The sequence below is a fragment of the Sapajus apella genome, unplaced genomic scaffold, assembly GCF_009761245.1.
Source record: "Sapajus apella isolate SASKATOON/1434 unplaced genomic scaffold, GSC_monkey_1.0 scaffold153, whole genome shotgun sequence".
In the NCBI taxonomy this organism is placed as follows: domain Eukaryota; kingdom Metazoa; phylum Chordata; class Mammalia; order Primates; family Cebidae; genus Sapajus; species Sapajus apella.
The window spans coordinates 258,414-282,201 of NW_022437093.1; the positions used below are offsets into that span (position 1 = coordinate 258,414).

Genomic DNA, 23,788 nt, shown 5'->3' on the forward strand with positions numbered 1-23,788 from the left:
GTCTCCCAGTCTTGGGAGAGATTGGGCGGCGTTGGTTGCTCCAATCACAGCTCCGGTGCAAGGCTCCTCCCACATTCCCACCTCCAGTCGCAGAAAGCTCGGCGGACCAGCGGGCTGGCGCAGTTCCCCGCTGGCTACTTTGGGGCCGAGGTGAGGAGTAGGCGGCTGGAGTGGGCCCTCGGGCTTTCCGCCTCCGGGGTTTTCGGCGACCCCGGCGATCTGCGTGGTTCCACAGGCTGGCGTCCTGCTCCTGCCTGTGCCCTGCACCGGACGCGTAACGAGCGGGGACGGTCTGGCCTGAGCGCGGCCAGGGTCTTCCCGGCGCGCGGCCACCTCTGCGGCCCCATCCCGCAGCTGGTCCTCGGGTCCTGACGTTGCTCTTGCCCCTGGTAGGGGCGGCCGCGCCCAGCCCCGCTTTCCCTGAGTCTCACACCTCCAAGGCCACACCCTCCGGTCTAGGTTCCTCAGGCCACTGAGGCTGGGTAGTGCTGGCATGTGGGTCCCTGGAAATCTGTAACTTCCGCCAGAGGTTCTTTCAGAAAATAACTTTTTTCTTATAAAGGCAACACAAGCTTTTTTGTAGGAAAATTGAAAAATGCAGAAAAGTATGGAAAAGAAAATAAAGAACCCACTCTATTTCCTACCTAGATAGGCATTTGACAGAAATGCCTTTATATTGTTTTGTCGGATGCTTACATTTTATGCTAAGTGCTTTCCCGTGCCATCAAATACCATTCCAAAACAACTGTACTGATTGCATGATGTTTCAGAATTAAGAGGGACCATAATTAATTTCCCCAACCTTCTCATTGTTCAACATTTTATACACCCAGATCTTCAGATTCCAAGGCCACCACAGTTAATGTAGGCTCCTTTCTCTGGTCTCTGTTTATTGTAGTATGTCAGGCTCCAGAATAATCTTCCTCAGATGCCATTGTCCACTGTCCACTAAAGAACATTTAGTGGTGACTTTGCTTTGAGTGTCAAATCCCATAAGAATTACCTTGAGCTCTCCCCAGTTTCTTTTCTTTTCCTTTTTTATTTTTTGAGATGGAGTTTAGCACTGTCATCCAGTCTGCCTCCCATGTTCAAGCAATTCTCCTGCCTCAGCCTTTCAAGTAGCTGGAAATACAGGCGCACGCCACCACACCCAGCTAATTTTTGTGTTTTTAGTAGAGACAGGGTTTCATCATGTTGACCAGGCTGGTCTCAAGAGCTCCAGACTTCAGGTGATCCACCCGCCTCAGCCTCCCAAAGTGCTGGGATTACAGGCATCATCCTCCACATCCGACCTCCCCTATTTCTTTACACTCACCTCTATGTTTAATCAGCCCCCTTGTCCTGTTTTCTTTTTCTTCCAACAAGCTTAAGCCTCCCATACTCCCACTTGACTCGGTCTCTACCCAGTTTATTGGAGTTCCTTAACTATAATAATCTCTATTCTTGAAAGGGGGGGTAAAGGGGAAAGAAAATTACTATTTATCAATATAACAGACATGTCATTGCATTTAATTTTTCCAAGTACTTTAGGTTATTAGGCTAATACTGTGGGCATTTAAATGATGAAAGTGAAGCTCAGAGAGATTAAGCACTGTGTCCAAGTAGTGGAGCCAGGATTCATACCAAGCATGTGTGACTCCCAGAGGCTATGTTCTTGCACTAGGCCAGTGTTTCTCAACCTTTTTTTCATGATCTACCCCTGCCAGGAAAAAAGTTTAATTACTTAAATTTAAATTCTCCCTAAGAAGAGAAATTAAATACTAAGGGATAAGATTTTGTCAGATAGAGTTGAGCCTTTAAAAAAAAAATCTTTAAGGCTGGGCGTGGTGGCTCACGTCTGTAATCCCAACACTTTGGGGGGCTAAGGCAGGCGGATCATGGCATCTTGTCCCTCTATCACTGTCCTACAGCTACTCTGGCCTTCTTTCTATTCTTTGAACCTACCAAGCTTTTTCACCCGAGGGCCTTTGCACTTGCCATTTGTTCTGCCTGGAATGCTCTTCCCCAAGATGTTCTCATTTCTGCAATTCATTCAGGTCTCTGCTCAAACTTCTGCTTTTAAGTCATTTCTAATTATCCCATCTAAAATGGCCCCTCCCTTCCATCATTCTGTTTGTTTTTTTTTGAGATGGAGTCTTGCTCCATCACCTAGGCTGGAGTGCAGTGGCCTGATCTTAGCTCACTGCAACCTCCACCTCCTGGGTTCAAACGATTCTCCTGCCTCAGCCTCCCAAGTAGCTGCGACTACAGGCACCTGCCACCACACCCAGCTAATTTTTGTATTTTTAGTAGAGATAAGGTTTCACCCTGTTGGTTAGGCTGGTCTCAAACTCCTGACCTCAGGCAATCCGCCCACCTCGACCTCCTAAAGTGGTGGAATTACAGGCATGAGCACCTGGCCCCTTCCATCATTCTGTATTTGTGTATTTCTCCCTTTTTTTCTCAGTGGCTAAAATTATATACTTATTTGTTTCCAAGTACCACAAACATAAAGTATGCAGGAGCAGGAATTTTGTTCAGCTTACTGCTCTATCACCAGCACTTAGAATAGTGCCTCATACGTAGAGAACTGTAGTAAATCTACCTGAGTCTTTAGCTGTAAAGAACCTTCTGATTTACCTTCTACCTTTTTTACAACTGCCTTCTTTGTGGCTTCATTTGCATTGTCTGTGTCTCAACCAACCATCTCAAACATTCCCACACTGCAGTTACCATATGTGCTGAGGATTCCAGAATCTCAGCTGTATCTCTAGCTTAAAGAGGTCTTTCTTCTGAGCTCCACAAACATGGGTGTCCTACAGGAACCTTGAATTCTGGGTCCAAACTGAAATCATTTTCCCCCATAGTTCTATTTTCCTCTGTCCATCTCCAGCTCCCCAAGTTAGATACCTTCAAATGATCAGAGAGCTCTTTCTCTCCATGTCCTTTCCCCTACAGCCAATCTGAAAGAAGTCTCCAATCTGTCCATTCCTCTCCCATCCCCTTTCACTACCCTAGTTCAAACCACCAAAATCATCTTACCTGCATTACTTAAGCATAACAGCCTCTCAACATACATTCACATCACAGAGTGATCTTTCTGAAATGGACACCTGATTCTACCATACCCTCCCTAAAAGCTTTACATTTCCCATCACCCTTAGGATAAGTCAAATATGTGAATGTACTTAAGAAGGTCCTTCTTAAGTACACATTCCTTCTTCCCCAGCCACAAGTCCTTCCATTTCCCACCTTAACAATAATAGTTAACCCCATTATTCAAATTCTATGCTCAAGCACCTGGAACCATGAGCAATTCCTGAAATATGACTTTCTCTTGCTTCTATACCTCTGCATGTGTATGTTCTCTGTATGAAATCCTCTTCACTTCTGCTCCCGCCTCCATTCTTTCAGGGAAGAACTAAGCCTAAACAGCATTCCCTCCAAGAAGCCTTCCCAGAGAGATACCTCCAAGTCCAGGTAAAGACCCTCAGACATGCTCTCAGAGCACTCAGTATTTTCTTCATCAAAGCACGTGTCCTGCTCTCTAATAATTGTCTTTAACCAAATATGCATAAAGAGACCAGGTGTGGTGACTCATGCCTATAATCCTTACATTTTGGGAGGCTAAGGAGGGAGGATTGCTTGAAGCCAGGAGTTCAAGACCAGTCTGCACAACATAGTTAGATCCTGTCTCTCCAAAAAGAAATTAAAAATTATCCAGGTGTGGTGTTGTGTGCCTGTAGTCCAGGCTACTTAAGCAGCTGAGGTGGGAGAACTGCTTGAGCTCAGGCAGTCAAGGCTACAGTGAGCTATGATCCTGTCACTGCACTCCAGCCTAGATAGCAAGACCAGAACCTCAAACAAAACAAAACAGCCAAATTAAGCAAAGACAGAAGCTGCTTTCAAATGAACATGCCTGTCATCTTTCATAGCATATTACAAAACAAATAATTGTCAAATGAGTAACTGAACCTCAGATGGAGATGTTAATAATTGAATGTAATTTCCTTAATGTTCCCTTTTAGGTATATGTAGTATTTTTTTTTTTTTTTTTTTGAGACAGCGTCTCTGTCTCACCTAGGCTGGAGTGCAGTGGTGTGATCTCAACTCACTGCAGCCTCTGCCTCCTGGGTTCAAGTGATTCTTCTGTCTCAGCCTCCTGAGTAGCTGGGACTACAGGCATGTGCCACCACATCCAGCTAATTTTGTATTTTTTTTTAAGATGGAGTTTCACCATTATGGCCAGGCTGGTCTTGAACTCCTGACCTCAGGTGATCCACCCACCTCGGCTTCCCAAAGTGCTAGGATTACAGGCATGAGCCACTGCGCCCGGCAGTTTTGTATTTTTAGTAGAGACAGGGTTTCACCATGTTGGCCAGGCTGGTCTCCAACTCCTAACCTCAGGTGATCCACCTGCCTTGGCCTCCCAAAGTGCTGGTATTACAGGTGTGAGCCACCACGCCTGGCTGATCTTCCCTATGTTGGTTTCTCTCCTCATTCTTCATTTTCCCCATGTGAAGCTTCCCAGCTGGGTTATAAATTCTCAAGCCTGTTCCCCTGGTTTTACACTGAGTGGATATCCTTGAGTAAGCACCTGGAAATACCTTCCCCCAGCGGTCAGGGTCTCAGAAAGTACTGGTCCCATTGGGCAGCCCAATCACAAACCAGCTACACATTTTCCTTTTTTAACTTCAAGAACATGGGGACACCTGGACATAAGATAGGGAAAAATAAATACAAATAAAACAGTTCTCTTAGGGAATAGCTCAATAGATTTGGTATAAACATTTTTTTTTAATTCAACAAATCTGTCACCTGATTTGATGAAAATTATTTTTTGAGACAAGATCTTTTTGTCATCCAGACTGGAGTACAGTGGCACAGTCATAGCTCACCACAAGCTCAAACTCCCAGGCTCAAGGGATCCTCCTGTTTCAGTCTCCTCAGTAGCTGGGACTACAGGCACATGCCACCACACCTGGCTACTTTTTATTTTTTAAGACAGTCTTACTCCATCACCCAGGCTGGTGTGGAGTGGTGCAATCATAGCTCACTGCAGCCTCTATCTCCTGGACTCAATCTTCCCATCTCAGCCTCCCAAGTAGCTGGTACTACAGGTACACACCACTATGCCCTGCTAACTTTTGCATGCTTTTTAGAGACAGGGTTTTGCCATGTTGCCCAGGCTGGTCTTGAACTCTGGGCTCAAACAATCTCCCCACCTCAGCCTCTCAAAGTGCTGGGATTACAGGTGTGAGCCACTGTGCCTGGCCCTAGCATCTTTTTAAAAATAGATACTCCAAATACTCATTGATAAAAGACTGGTTAAATTATGACATATTAACACCAAAAAAGTTATGCAGCTATTAAAAAAAATGAAGAGACTTCTCCATACTAATACTAAAAGATAACCAGGATATATTGTGAAGAGAAAAAAACAAAAGGTTAAAGCAAAGTGTATAGTGTGATCACTTTTCAGTTTCAAAAAAGGCTTATTCAGGCCAGGTGTGGTGGCTTACACCTGTAATCTCAACACTTTGGGAGGCTGAGGCAGAATTGCTTAAGGCCATGAGTTCAAAACTACGTATCAAGACCCTGATATGCCTGTCCAACATACTGAGACTCCGTCTCTATTAAAAAAAAAAAAAAAAAAAATGGTGGCCAGGCAATGTGGCTCACGCCTATAATCCCAGCATTTTAGGAGAATCACTTGAGTCCAGGAGTTCAAGACCAGCCTGGGCAACATGCCAAGATCCCATCACAATTTAAAAAAAGGATTTTTTTTTTTTTTTTTTTTTGAGACAGAGTCTCGCTCTGTGGCCCAGGCTGGAGTGCAGTGGTGCAATCTCACTAGAATCTCTGCCTCCTGGGTTCAAGCAATTCTCCTGCCTCAGCTTCCCAAGTAGCTGGAATTATAGGTGTGCACCTCCAAGCCCAGGTAATTTTTTGTATTTTAGTAGAGACGGGGTTTCACCATCTTGCCCCCAAGATAGTCTCAAACTCTTGAGCTCAGGCAATGGCCTGCCAAAGTGCTGAGGCAGGCAGATTGCCTGAGCTCAAGAGTTTGAGACCATTAGCCACCATACCTGGCCAAAAGAATTTTTTAATGAAAAGAAAAAATGCTCATTCACAATTAGTGAGAAAAAGGCCAACATTTATTGAACGCTTACTATTGCCAGGTGCTGTTTTAAGTGCTTAACATATATTAACTTATTTAATTCTCAAAACAGCTCCATGTAATAGGTACTATCATTACCCCCATTTTACAGGTAAAGAGGCAGGCACAAAGAGGTTAAATTCTTTTCCAAGGTTGCTAGCTATTGGCAGAGCTAGAATTTGGTCCCTAGCAGACTGGCTCCCAAGAGTGGAATAATATAGATTATTAATGGTGGTTGTATCTTAGGAGGTAGAATTAAATGGGATTTTGTTGTTATTTATTTCTGTAAGGTTTGCCTTTTGAAAGACAATAAATGCTACCTTTTGGACATACACAAAAAATAAAAAGAATAAATCAAAATGCTGCCCTGTTCACTGGCTGGCCATAGAATAATTTTAGTCAAGAGTAGTGTGGCACCAACTGATGGCTCACACCTGTAATTCCAGCACTTTGGGAGGCAGAGATGGGAGGATCACGTGAGCCCAGGAGTTGAAGACTAACCCTGGCAACATAGTAATACCCCGTCTTTACGAAACAAAAAATAGCTGGGCATGGTGGCGTACAAGGAGGCTGAGGTGGAAGGATTGCTTGAGCCTGAGAGGTTGAGGCTGCAGTAAGCAGTGGTTGTGCCACTGCACTCCAGCCTGGCCAACAAAATGAGACCCTGTCTCACACACACACATGCACTTTTCAAAAAAAAAAAGAAAGAAAGTGAAGAAAAATAGTACTCGGATCTATCATAGCATTCCCTTTTGCCAGACTTACTTTTATTTTCTCTTCACAGAATGTCTCTAGAAGCGTCTTAGGGGATTCAAAGAAGTCTGGGAGTTGGGGGCTCTTAGAGTTTGATGCTGTATTGACTGCTGTTAAGTTTCAGAGAAGGCAGGGCATGGTGGCTTATGCCTGTAATCCAAGCACTTTGGAGGCCAAGGCGGGCAGATCACCTGAGGTCGGGAGTTCAAGACCAGCCTAACCAACATGGTGAAACCCCGCCTTGAGTGGTTTAATAAAAATAAAAATAAAAATAAAAAAAATTTTTAAAAAAAGTTTCAGAGAAAAAAAAATAACCACATGGCTGAATTTCCACAGTTGGTTGGAGGCAGAGTCTTTACTGTTCCTCTTTGATTCATTCAGGTCCTCTAGCAGAGGGGAGGCAGCCATGCATAAGAGTGCTCCTTATAGGAATCAAGACTGTGAACAGAGCCTATCAAAGATACTTCTATCCCACTAAAAGGATAATTGAAGGTAAGCCCAAGGTGGCTTCAAGGCCTTGAGTGATCTTATGTTGCTAAGACAATGACCAAGAAGGCAAAGCAAGCCAAGCCAGCACCAGACACCATTTCTCTGACTTTAATATGCACCTGACTCCCAGACTCTCAGATGCTGTGAGACTAGCTTTTGTTTTTGTTTTTTAAAATATTTTGCCTGATAAAAGTAAAACATGGAGGCCAGGCACAGTGGCTCACACCTATAATCCCAGCACTTTGGGAGGCAGAGGTAAGAGGATCCCTAGAAGCCAGAAATTCAAAACCAGCCTGGGCAACACAGGGAGACCCCATCTCTTGAAAAAAAAAAAAAAAGAAAGAAAAAAAAGGAAAACATGATTACCGAAAATAAAACTCAGTAATAACATCACTACCCTGAGATAACCGGTTTCGATGTTTTGGAACACTTTCTTCTAGCCTTTTTAAAAAGTTCATATATAGGCCGGGCGCGGTGGCTCAAGCCTGTAATCCCAGCACTTTGGGAGGCCGAGGCAGGTGGATCACGAGGTCAAGAGATCGAGACCATCCTGGTCAACATGGTGAAACCCCGTCTCTACTAAAAATACAAAAAATTAGCTGGGCATGGTGGTGCGTGCCTGTAACCCCAGCTACTCAGGAGGCTGAGGCAGGAGAATTGCCTGAACCCAGGAGGCGGAGGTTGCAGTGAGCCGAGATCGCGCCATTGCACTCCGGCCAGGGTAACATTAGTAAAACTCCCTCCCCCAAAAAAAAAAAAAAAAAAAAAGTTCATATATATAGTATGTTAAATAAATATGGCCGGGTGCGGTGGCTCACGCCTGTAATCCCAGCACTTTGGGAGGCTGAGGAGGGCGGATCACCTGAGGTCGGGACTTCAAGACCAGCCTGACCAACACGGAGAAACCCCATCTCTACTAAAAATACAAAAAAATTAGCCAGATGTGGTGGCGCATGTCTGTAATCTCAGCTATTCAGGAGGTTGAGGCAGGAGAATCGCTTGAACCTGGGAGGTGGAGGTTGCGGTGAGCCGAGATTGTGTCATTGCACTCCAGATTGGGCAACAAGAGCAAAACTCCATCTCAAAAACAAACAAAAAAATATATGCATATCTATTTCAAAATTTGGACAACACTATACATATAGTTTGTATCTTTTTTCCCACTTAATGTTAAATTGTAAACATTTTCTCTGACAAAAGATTCTTTGAAAAGTAAGTTTTAGTGGCAACATAATACCTCAGCATAAACATCTTTGACTAGCTCAGGGTCTCTTTACCAGATCTAGAGATGGCAGAACAAATTCAAGTGTTCATTTCTGCCTTTCCTATTAACTGCAGGAGAGAGACTGCAGGGCACCACTAGGGGTCAGTGCAGAGCCATCATCACAGGAGCCTTTACTGTGCCTTAACACTAAGCATGTCTTGATGTAAGAGAATTGGTTATGGAACAATCCTTATTAACAAATTATATCTACTAGATTAAAGGAGATCTATTCACATGACTAGCCAAGTTCCTGTCAAGAGTCGACTCCCTTAGTACAGATTTCTCAGATTATAAATGATCAGATTCCTCCAAATTAATTTCCAAAACAGAGCTATTTTATAAATCAAAGTGTATCAGTATAAGATGTGGTATTATACCTGTTCTTACCTGCTTGGTATGAGATCATTTGTGCATAAAATACTTGCTCAAAGTATTTTATAGGTTTGTTGGGAAAATCAAATAACATTTGAAAGTATCTTATAAATGGTGAAGTTAGATATAAACATAAAGTTGCTCTTTTTTTTTTTTTGAGACAGAGCCTTGCTCTGTTGCCCAGGCTGGAGTGCAGTGGCACAATCTCAGGTCACTGCAACCTCTGCCTCCCGGTTCAAACGATTATCCTGCCTCAGCCTCCTGAGTAGCTGGGATTACAGGCGTGTGCCACCACACCTGGCTAATTTTTATATTTAGTAGAGATGGGGTTTCACCATGTTGGTCAGAATGGTCTCGAACTCCTGACCTTGCAATCCACCCACCTCAGCCTCACAAAGTGCTGGGATTACAGGCATGAGCCACTGCGTCCAGCCAACTTGCTCTTTTTTAATGATAAGCAATTCAGATATTTGGGCAAGTTTTTTTCTATAAAAACTAAAGAATCTCAGGCAGTGTAATGATTATGAAATGAGGTTCATATATGGCATGACCATGAATGATTTCACTGGTTTTCTTCCTCGTAGCCCTTGCTTTCCAGCTGTTGACATCAATGTGGAATTAGTGATGTTTTTCTTAGAGGCTGAAGTTGTCAATTACAGGAAATTTAGTTTCAGTTCTTTTCCATCCTTATTTACCTGAGGCTCCTTCAGGAAAATACCTGAACTCAGAATTGGCTTAAATAACTTATAAATAAGTGTATAACATGGATCAGAAAGCCACTCCAGGGCTGACATGCTCGACAGGCTCTGGAGCAGTAGGTGGGCATTCCTGGTCCTTCTAAACACAGAAGTGACTATTAGGAGCAAAAGGTACCAAGGGCCGTATTTCCCCCTGGCCAGGCTTCTTATTCAGCCCTTCATTCTTCTTTCTGTTCGAGTTTCCTCTTCAGTTTTCAGTGCCACATCATTTGGAATCAGAGATGAAAAGGATCTAGGGCTGGTTGTTCTGAGAACCAAGAAGCTTTCAAAACCAGCTTGTGGTAGCCCTTCTTGAGAGCAGCCCAATCTTTTCACTGGTTCACTCTGACCAATCTCAGAATGCACAGGGACCCAGGCAAAGCAGGCCCTGGCAAGTCCCTTATCTTATTTATTTATTTTGAGAGACAGAGGCGGGTGCAGTGGCTCATGCCTGTAATTCCAGCACTTTTGGAAGCCAAGGTGGGTGGATCACCTGAGGCCAGGAGTTTAAGACCAGCCTGGCCAACATGGCAAAACTCCGTCTCTACTAAAGATTCAAATATTAGCTGGGTGTGGTGGTAATCCCAGCTACTTAGGAGGCTGAGGCAGGAGAATCGCTTGAACCTGGGAGGTGGAGGTTGCAGTGAGCCAAGATCATGCTACTATACTCCAGCCTGGGTGACAGAGCAAGACTGTCTCCAAAAAAAAAAAAAAAAAAAGACACAGCCAGGCGTGGTGGCTTATGCCACCATGCTTTGGGAGGCCGAAATCCCAGCACTTTGGGAGGCTGAGTGGGCAGATCGCTTGAGCTCAGGAGCACCAACCTGGACAACACAGTGGAACCCATCTCTACAAAAAAGATACATATTAGGCATGCACCTGTAGCCCTAGCTACTTGGGAGGCTGAGGTGGAAGGACTACTTGAGTCCAGGAAGTCGAGGCTGCAGTGAGCCGAGATTGTGCCACTGTACTCCAGCCTGGGCCACAGAGTGAGACCCTGACTCAAAAAAAAAGACAGGGTTCTCACTCTGTCACCAGGCTAGGATGCAATGGTGCAATCATAGCTCACTGTAGCCTCAAACTCCTGAGCTCAAGTGATCCCCCGCCTCAGCCTCTGGAGTAGATGGGATTATAGGTGTGAGCCACCGCCAAGTCCCTTATCATTGGCACTCGATTTCCTACTGGGCTAGAACCTTAAACTGTTCAGTGAAAGAAGGGCACAGGAGTCACACAAAGAGAGCAACAGATGCTTGCACAGCAGCTCACACTGCCCTGGGGCAGCTCCAATAAAGAGCAGTCCTGTGTTTGTTTTTTTTTTTTTTTTTTTTTTTTTTTTGAGACGGAGTTTCACTCATGTTACCCAGGCTGGAGTGCAATGGCGCGATCTCGGCTCACCGCAACCTCCGCCTCCTGGGTTCAGGCAATTCTCCTGCCTCAGCCTCCTGAGTAGCTGGGACTACAGGCACGCGCCACCATGCCCAGCTGATTTTTTTGTATTTTTAGTAGAGACGGGGTTTCACCATGTTGACCAGGATGGTCTCGATCTCTTGACCTCGTGATCCACCCGCCTCGGCCTCCCAAAGTGCTGGGATTACAGGCTTGAGCCACCGCGCCCGGCCGAGCAGTCCTGTGTTAAGGTCCTGCCTTCTAGAGCAGGATCTAACACAGGGCACCAGTTGAACACCTTATGCTCTAGATAAGTACAGTTCTTGGAACATAGCTAGTGTTCCAGATATACTAGTTGTATGAATGAATGACAGGTTTAGTCCATAAGACCAGTATTAGACCATGGAGTGCCTGGATACAACTACATTTCTATGGCCAATCAAAAAAACAATCTTGGGACTGGAGTAGTAGAGCTAAGCCTAGGGACTTGAAAGTTAGTCCAGAGGATCCCAACAGCTGTACACAAACTCAGGAAAACTCAAGAGCCATACAACAGCAATGCAGGAACCAGTAATCACTGTTATTATTCAGAACAGTTACTAGTACAGAGGGCATCAGGGCACTTCCAATCCCCACAGAGGCCAACTACCCAACACCAGAGTCTGAACAGCTGTGTGTTCCTGCCCTGCATCCAAGAGGGTGTCGGGATACTCATCCAGATGGCTCTGAGACACCAGCAGAGCTGACAAAGAGGCCCCATAAAGGTCGTAAGTCCTGGCCTTAGGCCTGGTCTGCTGAGCCTCCCACCGGCTTTACTCTTAGAGATTGCCTGTGTGCTGGAACGGGCTGCCACATTTCTAGGAAGGAACCCGGGGGCACATATAGCCTGGTTACTCAATGTTGTCATAGATGTGAATCACATCCTCGTAGTTGCCAAGCACCTGGATGAGATGAGCGGCCTGTTCCAGGTCGGGCTCAGCCAGCCGCACCTTTGAGTTGGGGATGAACTCTAGTGCACAGGACACAGAACACAGGCCCAGGGAGTCCAGCTTCTTCCTCACTTGATGCAGTGAAGAGGCATCACAAATAAACTAGGGATAAAGGAAAGTCAGAAGGTGAGGAACAAGGAGGTAATGAGACAAAGCCACACAGGAGGTTGCAAAGTCCTGAATGTCAGTACTGGAATGGATCACTGGGTTTGAGCTCTTCACTTGTAAAGACATCGTTTTCAATGTTTTGACTCTTTCTCATAGTCCTCACTAGAGTTGGCCCTATTCAGTATTCACTTAATAAATGTTTGTAGAGGCTGGGTGCAACGGCTTACACCTGTAATCCCAGCTCTTTGGGAGGCCGAGGTGGGCAGATCACCTGAGGTCTGGAGTTTGAGACCAGCCTGGCCAACATGGTGAAACCCTGTCTCTACCAAAAATACGAAAATTAGCTGGGCGTGGTGGTGTGTGCCTGTAATCCCAGCTACTCAGGAGGTTGAGGTATGAGAATCGCTTGAACCCAGGAGGCGGAGGTTGCAGTGAGCCGAGATCACGCCATTGCACTCCAGCCTGGGTAACAAGAGCAAAACTCTGCCTCAAAAAATAACTAACTAAATAAATGTTTGTACAATACGTGAACTCTTTGTCTCACCTATATACCCTTGGGCACAGGAAGGAAGAATCCAAGAAGCATGGGTAAGGCACCTATCAGGATCCCCCCAGAAGCCCACCAAACACATTTTCATCTTACTTTAAAAATCTTTGTTTCTTCTTCGTCTTCAGTTTCCTGGACATCCTCAGCTCCTGCTTCGATTGCCAGCTCCAAGGCATGCTCTAGGTTCACAGCCTTCTTCTCTCTGTCCTCCACTCCAACCACAATCACCCCCTTTTTGTCAAAAGAGTGACGAGCTCCTTCAGCCATCGTTCCTCTGACAGGGAAGGAAATAGGCTCACATGAGTGGATGCCTTTAGACACTTAGCCTCCATAAAGCTCATCATTCTATTGCTATCTCTTTCTCACCCAGCCTATGGGGTACGCACAGACATGGAGTAGATACTTCCTGAAGGAGAAAATGCAGTTGCTGCTGGGTAAGGGAACAGCCCAAGAATATCCCCATAGTCAATTTTCTGCCCTGATTACAGTTTGGAGGAAGCAGACTTTGCTCATCATTTCCTGTGCCATTAAGATGCCAGTCTTGGTGGAGCATTTTTTTTTCATACCAAGTCTTACTCTGTCACCAGGCTGGAGTACAGTGGCGCGATCTTGGCTCACTGCAACCTCCACCTTCCGGGTTCAAGCGATTCTCCTGCCTCATCCTCCTGAGTAGCTGGGACTACAGGCATGTACCACCATGCCCCGCTAATTTCTGTATTTTTAGTAGAGACAGGGTTTCACCATGTTGGCCAGGATGGTCTTGATCTCTTGACCTTGTGATCCGCCCACCTAGGCCTCCCAAAGTGCGGGGATTACAGACGTGAGCCACCGCACCCAGGCCTGGTGGAGCATTTTTAAGACCTGGGCATTCAATGGCTACAGATAGAGATAATAGGACAAAGATCCCCTTCTACACCTGATGAACAAGTCTTTGGAATCCTGTTAGTACAGAATACATAAGGGAAAGTCAATTAACTCATTGGACTCTGCTAAGGAGGAAGTGTGCTTAAAACCTGAAACATGGCTAGGCGTGGTGGCTCACATCTGTAATCCCAGCACTTTGGAAGGCTGAGGTGGGTAGATCACCTGAGGTCAGGAGTGAGACCAGCCTGGCCAACATGGTGAAACCCTGTTGTCTCTACTAAAAATATAAAAATTAGCTGGGCGTGGCTGTGGGTGCCTGTAATCCTAGCTACTTGGGAGGCTGAAGCAGGAGAATTGCTTGAACCCGGGAGGTGGAGGTTGCAGTGAGCTGAGATCATGCCACTATACCTCCAGCCTGGGTGACAAGAGTGAGACTCTGTCTCAAAAAAAAAAGCACTCTGCCGGGCACGGTGGCTCACACCTGTAATCCCAGCACTTTGGGAGGCCAAGACAGGTGGATCACGAGGTCAAAAGATCGAAACCATCCCGGTCAACACCATCCCAGTCAACATGGTGAAACCCCGTCTCTACTAAAAATACAAAAAATTAACTGGGCATGGTAGCGCGTGCCTGTAATCCCAGCTACTCAGGAGGCTGAGGCAGGAGAACTGCCTGAACCCAGGAGGCTGAGGTTGCGGTGAGCCGAGATCGCGCCATTGCACTCCAGCCTGGGTAACAAGAAAGAAAAAAAAAAAAAAAAAAAGCACCCTGAAACTCTAGCAGAGATCAACAGTACTTTCATTCCCCCAAGACACATACCTACCCATTCTTGTTCAGGATATGTCTAATGTCTGACTGACACTTGGAGCCACTGTTAGATAATGCCTCGATGAGCAAAGAACAGCCACCAGGGCCTCGAGCTTCATATAGCAAATAAATGTCCTTGGTTTTCTGCAAAAACAACACAAGCACATTTTCCTGTTTCCCAATTTCCTCCCACATGTCAGCCCAGAACCACAAGTACCACAAAACTAATTTCATGGGATAGGCTCTCTAGGCTGGAGCCTGAGCACTTAATCTTTATTTTTGTCCCCACCCTCTAAGAGGAGACCCTAGAACCAAGTTTTGAGGTAACAGGAAGTACTACCCCTAACTTTGAAGGAGTCTGTTTCTCAGGTCCCTGAACAATTCACCAGCCATCTCTCAGCTTTGCTTCCTACCATCCCTAACCAAATGCCACATCTATTCCCCAGCCACAAGACTCATCCTCCTATACTCCCATCCTGCAAGAAACCCACCGGTGAAGTCTCAAGGCTCCTACCCAGGGCTGTGAGTATTGCTGTGAAAAATCATATACCTGGGGCTTGTCATAAGAGCTGCTGAAAACAGCATGGTCTCAAAATTCAAACAATTCACGCAGAGCTCTATGGACTAAACTCTTCTGGACCTTCTGTGCCTCTACTCATCCACTGTCCACGTATTCAGTCTTCCCCACTCCAAGTACCCTGTCTTGCACCTTTCCAAGAATTCTCAACTGATGACTTCTCCCTTCTTCTTTCACAAAGGAAATAAAGGGCCACTAGGTGGGGAAATAGCTGTTATCTCCACCACCTTCTCTGTACCGTGGTCTACATGAAGGCAGTGTGTATAACGGTTAGAGCACAGGCTCTGGAGTCTATCTGGTTTCAAGTCTGTCATTTTCTATGTGACCTGAGTCAAGTCACCTAATCTTTCTGTGCCTCGGTTTCTACTTATGGTGGTTTTAAGGATTCAATGAGATAACACACACAGTTTTTAATCCATGCTTAGCCTGCAGGAAGCACTCAATAACTATGAGCTATGAAGGTAACTATTACCTCCTCAGAGCCTCCCTACCTGCCCCAGAGAAAGGTGTACCCTCACCTGGACTCCATATCCCCGCCTCTCCCACTATCTCTATCACCCCCACCCTCTTCCTTTCTACTAGCTTTTCTCCTTTAGGGCTTAAACATCTGAAAAACAAACCTTCCTCAACCTAACATAAGGATTTTCTCCCACACTGCCCCTTCTTTCTATAATACCTCATCTCCCTACAACTTGGCTGAGCAGTCCGGGGCTGTATGGCCCTGCATGCCGTCTGTGCATCCTACTCCCAGTCATGCTCCTAGAACCAACAACCAAGGACAGAGAGCCCCCAGAAGCTTCTAGCTTAAGGGTGTCAACTACATTGCTACCCTTCTTTCTGATCTGTTTTTTTTTTTTTGAGACAGAGTCTCGCTCTGTTGCCCACGTTGGAGTGCAGTGGCGCAATCTTGGCTCACCACAACCTCCACCTCCTGGATTCAAGCAGTGCCCCACCTCAGCCTCCCAAGTAGCTGGGATTACAAGCATGTGCCACCTCACTGGGCTAATGTTTGTATTTTTAGTAGAGATGGGGTTTTGCCATGTTGGCCAGGCTGGTCTCCAAACTCCTGGCCTGATCCACCCACCTTGGCCTCCCAAAGTGCTGGGATTACAGATGTAAGCCACCGCACCCAGCCCTCTCTGATAATTTAAGGTGTGTCTGGTGGCCGTCCAGACATGGGCCTTATAGGGGCTGTGATGAATAACAAGCATGTCAAACAGTACACACCTCCATTTTCAGCGCCGCCTCAATTGTTGACTTGGGCATATGCTTGCTGCGACACACCTCTAAGACATTGGCCAAGTTGCTGTTGAGCTCAGGGTTGGGGCCTCCTTCTGAGATTTAAAAAAAAAATAAAAAATGAGCAAAGACATCTCATTACAACACAGGAGAAAAAAAGGGATTTCCAGCCCCACCAAGCCAAAGGAGTGGCAAATCACCATTTTGCTCTCAGTTACTTTAGAATATCTTATCTAGTGTTTCAATGGGATATGGAAAAGTATTTTGGTTTTTCTTATTTGTGTTTTGAGACGAAGTCTTGCTCTATTGCCCAGGCTGGAGTGCAGTGGCACGATCTTGGCTCACTGCAACCTCCACCTCCTGGGTTCAAGCAATTCTCCTGCCTCTGCCTCCAAAGTAGCTGGGATTACGGGTGCACGCCATCATGCAGGGCTAATTTTTGTATTTTTAGTAGAGATGAAGTTTTGCCACATTGGCCAGGCTGGTCTCAAACTCCTGACCTCAGGTGATCCACCCACCTTGGCCTCCCAAAGTGGTAGGAGCCACCATGCCTGGCCTGGAGAAGTATTTTGGAAAAGTATTTTCTTTTTTTTGAGATAAAGTCTCACTTTGTCACCCAGGCTGGAGTGCAGTGGCATGATTTCGGCTCACTGCAGCCTCAACCTCAGGGGTTCAAGCGATCCTCCTGCCTCAGCCTCCTAAGTAGCTGGGAACACCGGTGTGCGCCACCACAACCAGGTAATTTTTTTTTTTTTTTGTAGATGCACATTTTCACCATGTCCCCCAGGTTGGTCTCAAACTCCTGAGTTTATGTGATCCGCCTGCCTAGGGCTCCCAAAGTGGTGGGATTACAGGTATGACTCACTACGTCTGGCTGGAAAAGTCCCTTTTCTTTTTCTGAGACAGAGTCTCACTCTCATCCATGCTGGAGTGCAGTGGTGTGAGCTCTGCTCACTACAACCTCCCTGTCCCAGGTTCAAGGGGTTCTCCTGCCTCAGCCTCCTGAGTAGCTGGGATTACAGGTATCTGCCACCACGCCCAGCTAATTTTTGTATTTTTAGTAGAGATAAGGTTTCACATTGGCCAGGTTGGTCTCAGATTCCTGACCTCAAGTGATCCACTCACGTTGGCCTTCCAGAGTGCTGGGATTACAGGCATGAGGCACTGTGCCCCGTCAGAACTTTCCAATTCATTGTCTTTATGGATGGTTTTCATTCTGCTAGGTTTCAGCGATCTCCACTTTGTGTCAGATGAAGAAGGAACATAGATGGTAACAACACTTCCTGGACTCATTACTCCTCTTACTCTACTACTTTGTGCATAATTACTGAAATGTTCACATGACATTGTAATCTGAGGGTAGGGGCTATATCTCATCATCTTTGTAGTAACAATGCCATGCCTGGCACAAAATATACCCAATTAAGTTGGCTGAACTTGGGCTGGGTGCAGTGGCTCATGCCTGTAATCCCAGTACTTTGGGAGGCTGAGGTGGGTGGATCATTTGAGGTTAGGAGTTCGAGACAAGCCTGGCCAACATGGTGAAACTCCGTCTTTACTAAAAATACAAAAAAATTGGCTGGGTACAGTTGCTCACACCTGTAATCCCAGCACTTTGGGAGGCCGAGGTGGGCAGATCATGAAGTCAGGAGATCGAGATCATCCTGGCCAACATGGCGAAACCCCGTCTTTACTAAAAATACAAAAAAAATTAGCCAGACATGGTGGCAGGCAGTGCCTGTAATTCCAGCTACTTAGGTGGCTGGGGCAGGAGAATCGCTTGAACCTGGGAGGCAGAGGCTGCAGTCGGCCGAGATCATACCACTACACTCCAGGCGGGGTGACAGAGTGAGACTCTGTCTCAAAACAATAAATAAAAGTTGCTTGAACTTAATATCAAGAATTTTGAAGAAAATGAAGCAAACAAATACGAGGCATGAGATGAGGGTTAAACTGACATTAACTGAATGCCTATTATGTGCCATAAACCATAAACTTCAAGGTGGGTATTATCCTTGTTTCACAGAAACTCAGCAAAGTTAAGCCACTTGTTCAAGGTCATAAGTTAGTCAGTGAAAGAAACCAGGTTTTCCTGACTCAAAAGTCCATACCGTTTTTTGAGACAGTCTTGCTCTGTCACCCAGGCTGGATGGAGTGCAGTGGTACACTGCAGCCTCCAACTCCTGGGTTCAAGCAATTCTCCTGCCCCAGGCTCCCGAGTAGCTGGCATTACAGGCACTGCCCACGGCCATGTCCAGCTAATTTTTTTAGTATTTTTAGTAGAGACGGGGTTTCGCCATGTTGGCCAGGCTGGTCTCGAACTCCCGACCTCAAGTGAACCGCCTGCCTCTGGGCTGGGATTACAGGCTGAGCCACTGTGCCCAGCCCGAAGTCCATGCTTTCTACAGAACTTTTCCTTTACTCTTACAGATGTCTGACCCTAAATAGAAAAAAAGCCTTTTCAGGGTGGTGACCTAAGGGAGAAAAGACACTGTTGCAAAACTACCTTCTAAGGACATATGTCTTGGGGAAACATTAATGAAGCAAACTAGGGCCTAAACAAGTAATAGCTTCACTCAGTGCCCCTGCCACAACCAATATGCTACTTGAGGCGACTTCAAAGGGGTTGATTTGTCTCTTCAGGAGAGACACACATCTGCCCTGACTCTTAGGACTTGTTTCTATTAAGTACCCGGCTACACTAGGATGAAGTCACTTCTACCTTACCGGCTTCTCTTCTCAAGAGCAGCTCCCTCTCTGACAAACTGCCTAGATGCTCAGCGTCTGGAAAGGTGAGTGAGGACCTCCAACCTAGGTAGCTGTTGTGAGGATTTATGAAGCGGGCAATGGCGGGTATTGGGGAAGGAAAATAAAGTGAAGGGCCGGAGATCTAGGTGGGCCCAACTCCGAGAGGCAAGCGAGGCTGTAGGCACTGAGAGGGCAGCGGCAGCCAGCAGTGGGTGACCGTCAGGGTCTCACCTTTCACCGCCAGGCGGATGTTCAAAGCAAGTTTGGAGAAGATGCGACTCCTTTCGGCGTCCTTCGGACCCTTGATGTGCCTGACTTTGGACCACTTGTTGTGCCCGGCGGGGACAGCCGCGGTGAGGTGCATCGCCCTGCCCGAAGCGGCGCCCCAGCCCCAGGGCTCTAGCTGGGAGGGCCGGGGATCGCGCGTAGGAGCCGCCCGGACCCCGGGGCCTCGTGCCAGCAAGCATCGGGCAGCGGCCCTGCTTAGGCTGGAAGCAGCCCAGGCCGCCATCGGTCCCGACCCTGGGCTTCAAGCTGCTAGCAGCAGCGGCCAACGCCGGCCCGTCTCTTCCACCGCCGGAGCAAGCAGATTCGAACCCCGCGGCCGCCTGTGCCGGTCACCTGAGACCCAAAGGCTCGGGCCCGCCCGGGGCAGCTCAACCGCGAATGACCCTGCACCGTCCTCGCGGCAGCCGGGAGTGGGGACCTTGATGGTGTAGCACACTTCCTTTACCAGGTTCGCTCCAAAAACACGTCCCCACCGCCCGCAAAGTCTGTTCCGCGGCTGCACGGTACTCGCTCCTCTTTTGCCCTTGCGCAGACCTAATGGTCAAGCTCTCCCGGTTGCCTCGAGAGCGCCAGACTTTGTTTTCTCATCGTGATCTAGTGGAGACAAATCTGAGTTATGAAACTGACCTTGCTTCCAAATTGCCGCCTATCTGAGCAGGTCCAGAATGACAAATGTTTTGTTGTTACAAATAATATGTAGTTCAACTGCCTCTTTTAACTGGCAAAGAAACCACTGCCAGAGAAGTGAAAATTGCCCAAACATTTAATCTCTCTGAATGTCTCCCCTACCTATAAATAAGGATCTAATATTGGCTTTATCAGTGTCAGGCCTCAAAGTCCAGGACTGGCCATTATAGCCTTGGTGACCCGAATGTACACATCTGGATGGTCCCCAGGAGTCAGAAAGTCTGAAGTAACCAGATGGCAACAAAGAGAAGTGAAACAACTTGTTCCTGCCTCAACTAATTGCCCTCCCCCCTGCAACCTGCAACCATCATTCCTGCTCAGCCTTGCAAAATTTCCCCCTTGACATTGGGTTTCTCAAGACCCCCTCCCCTGTAGCTATGTAATTTGCCTCACCCTCCCCTCTACTTGCAACCACCCTTCTACTTGCAGTAACTCCCACTCTTATGATCATGCCTGTTTGTAATGAATAACCACCACCCTTGTGACCATGCATCCTGTGATGCCCTCCCTCTCCCTAAAATTGATTACCACCTTTAACTGACCATTTACCCCAACCTATATGACCAGTCTCCCCTTGCCTAAATCCTTTCTCGGACTTGGCCCACTTGCCCACACAAAGCCTGCCTGGTGGTCTATTTACACAAGTGAAGGGCCTAACAATCAACATAGGAAGGTTGAAAACACAAAATGAGCCTTTACAGCTTTAAAGTAATAAAGTTTTATGTAAATAGCCACAGTGCACTTAAGCCCCTAAATGCAAGGGATGGTTTGGGACAGACTCAAATGAGCCATAGGCCTTTGGGAGAGGGAGAACGATGAGAAGAACCTTTTGGAGCCAAACTCCCCTCTTCATTTTCTCTCTGCTATCTCCAAAGAGAAAAACAAATCCATTAGAAGATGGAGAGACACAAAGTGGCAGCTGCTGAAAAGCTTTGTAGTGACTCCATGCTGGTGAGATTAAGTGGAAAAGGCATGACATGTCAGGTAGAGAAGCAGGACAGTGTGAAGTTCAAACCTGTGCCCTCTGAGGTTAGACTGGGTGGCTTCAAACTCTGGTGTTGCATTTTCTAGCGTATCCGTGGACAAGTTCCTTTACTTCCCTGTTTCTGTTTCCTTACCTGTAGAATGGCCTTGTGAGGATTAAATGGGATAATGGAAGCAAAGCACAAAGGCATAGCGTTAGGCACATCGCTCATGTAAAGAGACTACCAGGCAGGCTTTGTGTGAGCAACATGGCTGTTTATTCACTCGTGTGTGGGCAGGCTGAGTCCAAAAAGAGAGTCAGCAGAGTGAGATGGGATAAGAGTTGGTTTTATAGGTTTGTGGTAGGCAGTGGAAAGTTACAGAAGTTACAGTTCAGGGTGGTTTTGCAAGCTGAGGGTAGGGGTGTTGCTAGGGGGGGTGTCACAGGATGCATGGTCACAAGAGTAGGGGTTATCTGTTACAAACAGGTATGGTCATAAGAGTGGGGGTTATCAGTTGCAAGCAGAAGGAATGGTGCAGTAAATATAGTTACAGGGGTGGGGGTCTTGAGAAAACCTAATGTCTAGGGGGGAAGCTTCACAAGGTTGAGCAGAAACAATGGTGGAACGTTGCAGGGGGAGAGCAATCAGTGGAGGCAGGAGCTAGTTGTTTCACTTCTCTTTGTGGCCATCCAGTTACTTCAGACTTTCTGGCTCCTGGAGACCATTAGGAGGTGTATGTGCAGGTCATCAAGGCTATAATGTCCAGGCCTGAACTTGGAGGCCTGACACATAGACTTTATATTTTTCATTACAGAAGAACCCCCATTGGGCTGGGTGTGGTGGCTCACCCCTGTAATCTTATCACTTTGGGAGGCCGAGATGGGCAGATCACTTGAGGTCAGGCATTCAAAACCAGGCTGGCCAATGTGGTGAAAACCCGTCTCTACTAAAAATGAAAAAATTAGCCGGGTGTGGTGGTGCACATAGCCCTTTATACATGTTTGTACCTTAGCACTTATCTTTTTAAAAAAATATCAAAATGTTTGTATCTGTTTCTACCATAATACTAAATTCTCTGAGAGTAGGACTCCACTTCCTGTGCACAACACAGTTCACAGTTCTCATTTTTTTTTTTTTTTTTTTTTTTTTTTTTTAGATGGACTTTCACTCTTTTTGCCCAGGCTGGAAAGCAGTGGTGCATTCTTGGCTCACTGCAACCTCTGCCTCCCAGGTTCAAGTGATTCTCCTGCCCCAGACACCCAAGTAGCTGGGATTACAGGCATGCACCACCACACCTGGCTAATTTTTTATGTTTTTAGTAGAGGTGGGGTTTCTCCATGTTAATCAGGCTAGTCTTGAACTCCTGACCTCAGATGATCCACCCACCTCAGCCTCCCAAAGTGCTGGGATTGCAGGCATGAGTCACTGTGCCAGGCTACAGTTCTCACTTTAACAAAAAATTAACAGCTTTGACATATTTCACATATCACACAGATCACCAATTCAAAGTGTACAGTGGGTCGTAGAACATTCAGAGCTGTGCACAATTGATTTTACATTTTCACCATCCCCAAAAGAAGTTCTGTACCCATTATTCCTGCAGGCCTAGACAATCACCAACTTATTTCTGTCCCTGTGGGTTTGCCTTTTCTGGACATTTAATGAGTGGACCCATACACTTTGTGGCCTTTTGTAACTGGCTTCTTTCACTTAGCATCATGTTTTCAGGATTCTTGAATGTGGTAGCATGTATCAGTATTTAATTTAATTTCTATTACCAAATAATATTCCATTGTATGAATATGCCACGTTTTATGTATCCATTCACCAGGTGATGGACATGTAGGTTATTTCCACCTTCTATGATGAATAATGAGGCTGCGAACATTCATGTACACATTGCTATGTGGACATATGTTTTCACCTCTTAGTTATATACCTAGGAGTGGAACTGCCGGGTCATGTCATAACTATGTTTAACCTTTTGAGGGATTTCCAGACTGTCTCCTAAAATTATTGCATCATTTTACATTCCCACCAGCAATATATGAGGGTTCAGTTTCTCCATATCATTGATTATTTTTTCTGCTTTGTTACCCAGGATGGAGTCCAGTGGCACAATCATAGCTGACTATAGCAAAGAACTCCTGGGCCCAAGCAATCTTCCCATCTCAGCCTTCCAAATAGCTGAGATTACAGGCATGAGCCACTGGCTAAATTTGTTATTCTTTTTGACTATAGCTATCACCATCCTTGTGGGTGAGAAGTGTTACCTCATTGTGGTTTTGATTGCATTTCCTTAATGACTACTAATGGTAAGCATCTTTTCATGTGTGTATCAGCCATTCATATATAGTATTACTTTTTGCAATTTAAAAATATAGTTTATTCAGGCCGGGCACTGTGGCTTACACCTGTAGTCCCAGCACTTTGGGAGGCTGAGGCAGACAGACCACGAGGTCAGGAGATGAAGATCATCCTGGCTAACACGGTGAAACCCCATCTCTATTAAAAATACAAAAAATTAGCCGGGCGTGGTAGCATGCACCTGTTAGTCCCAGCTACTCAGGAGGCTGAGGCAGAAGAATCGGTTGAAACTGGGAGGTGTAATTAAAGAAATAGATGTTCAGAAAAGATTTAAAAAAAGAACCTGGGAGGTGGAGGTTGCAGTGAGCTGAGATTGTGCCATTGCACTTCAGCCTGGGTAACAAAGTGAGACTCTGTCTCAAAAACAAACAACATATATATAGTTAACAAACTATATATATGAACTTTTATGAACATCATATATATAATTATAGATAAACTATATATAGTTTATTACTTTGA

General features: G+C 46.1%; 1 protein-coding gene and 1 long non-coding RNA gene across 2 annotated transcripts; both read right to left on the reverse strand.

The window, feature by feature from the left end:
- Positions 1 to 1,298: 1,298 nt before the first annotated feature.
- LOC116541653 lies at positions 1,299 to 23,066 on the reverse strand. The gene is made up of 3 exons (XR_004264885.1): positions 22,738 to 23,066; positions 4,396 to 4,399; positions 1,299 to 1,310 (listed from the first exon to the last, which is right to left on the reverse strand). It is a non-coding gene; the product is annotated as an uncharacterized LOC116541653 (long non-coding RNA).
- LOC116541652 (translational activator of cytochrome c oxidase 1) lies at positions 11,700 to 19,741 on the reverse strand. Its single transcript, XM_032266002.1, has 5 exons — positions 19,251 to 19,741; positions 16,260 to 16,366; positions 14,472 to 14,599; positions 12,881 to 13,058; positions 11,700 to 12,231 (listed from the first exon to the last, which is right to left on the reverse strand). The coding sequence occupies exons 1-5, from the start codon at positions 19,528 to 19,530 to the stop codon at positions 12,031 to 12,033; spliced, it is 894 nt and encodes a 297-aa protein (XP_032121893.1). The 5' UTR covers positions 19,531 to 19,741; the 3' UTR covers positions 11,700 to 12,030.
- Positions 23,067 to 23,788: the final 722 nt, after the last annotated feature.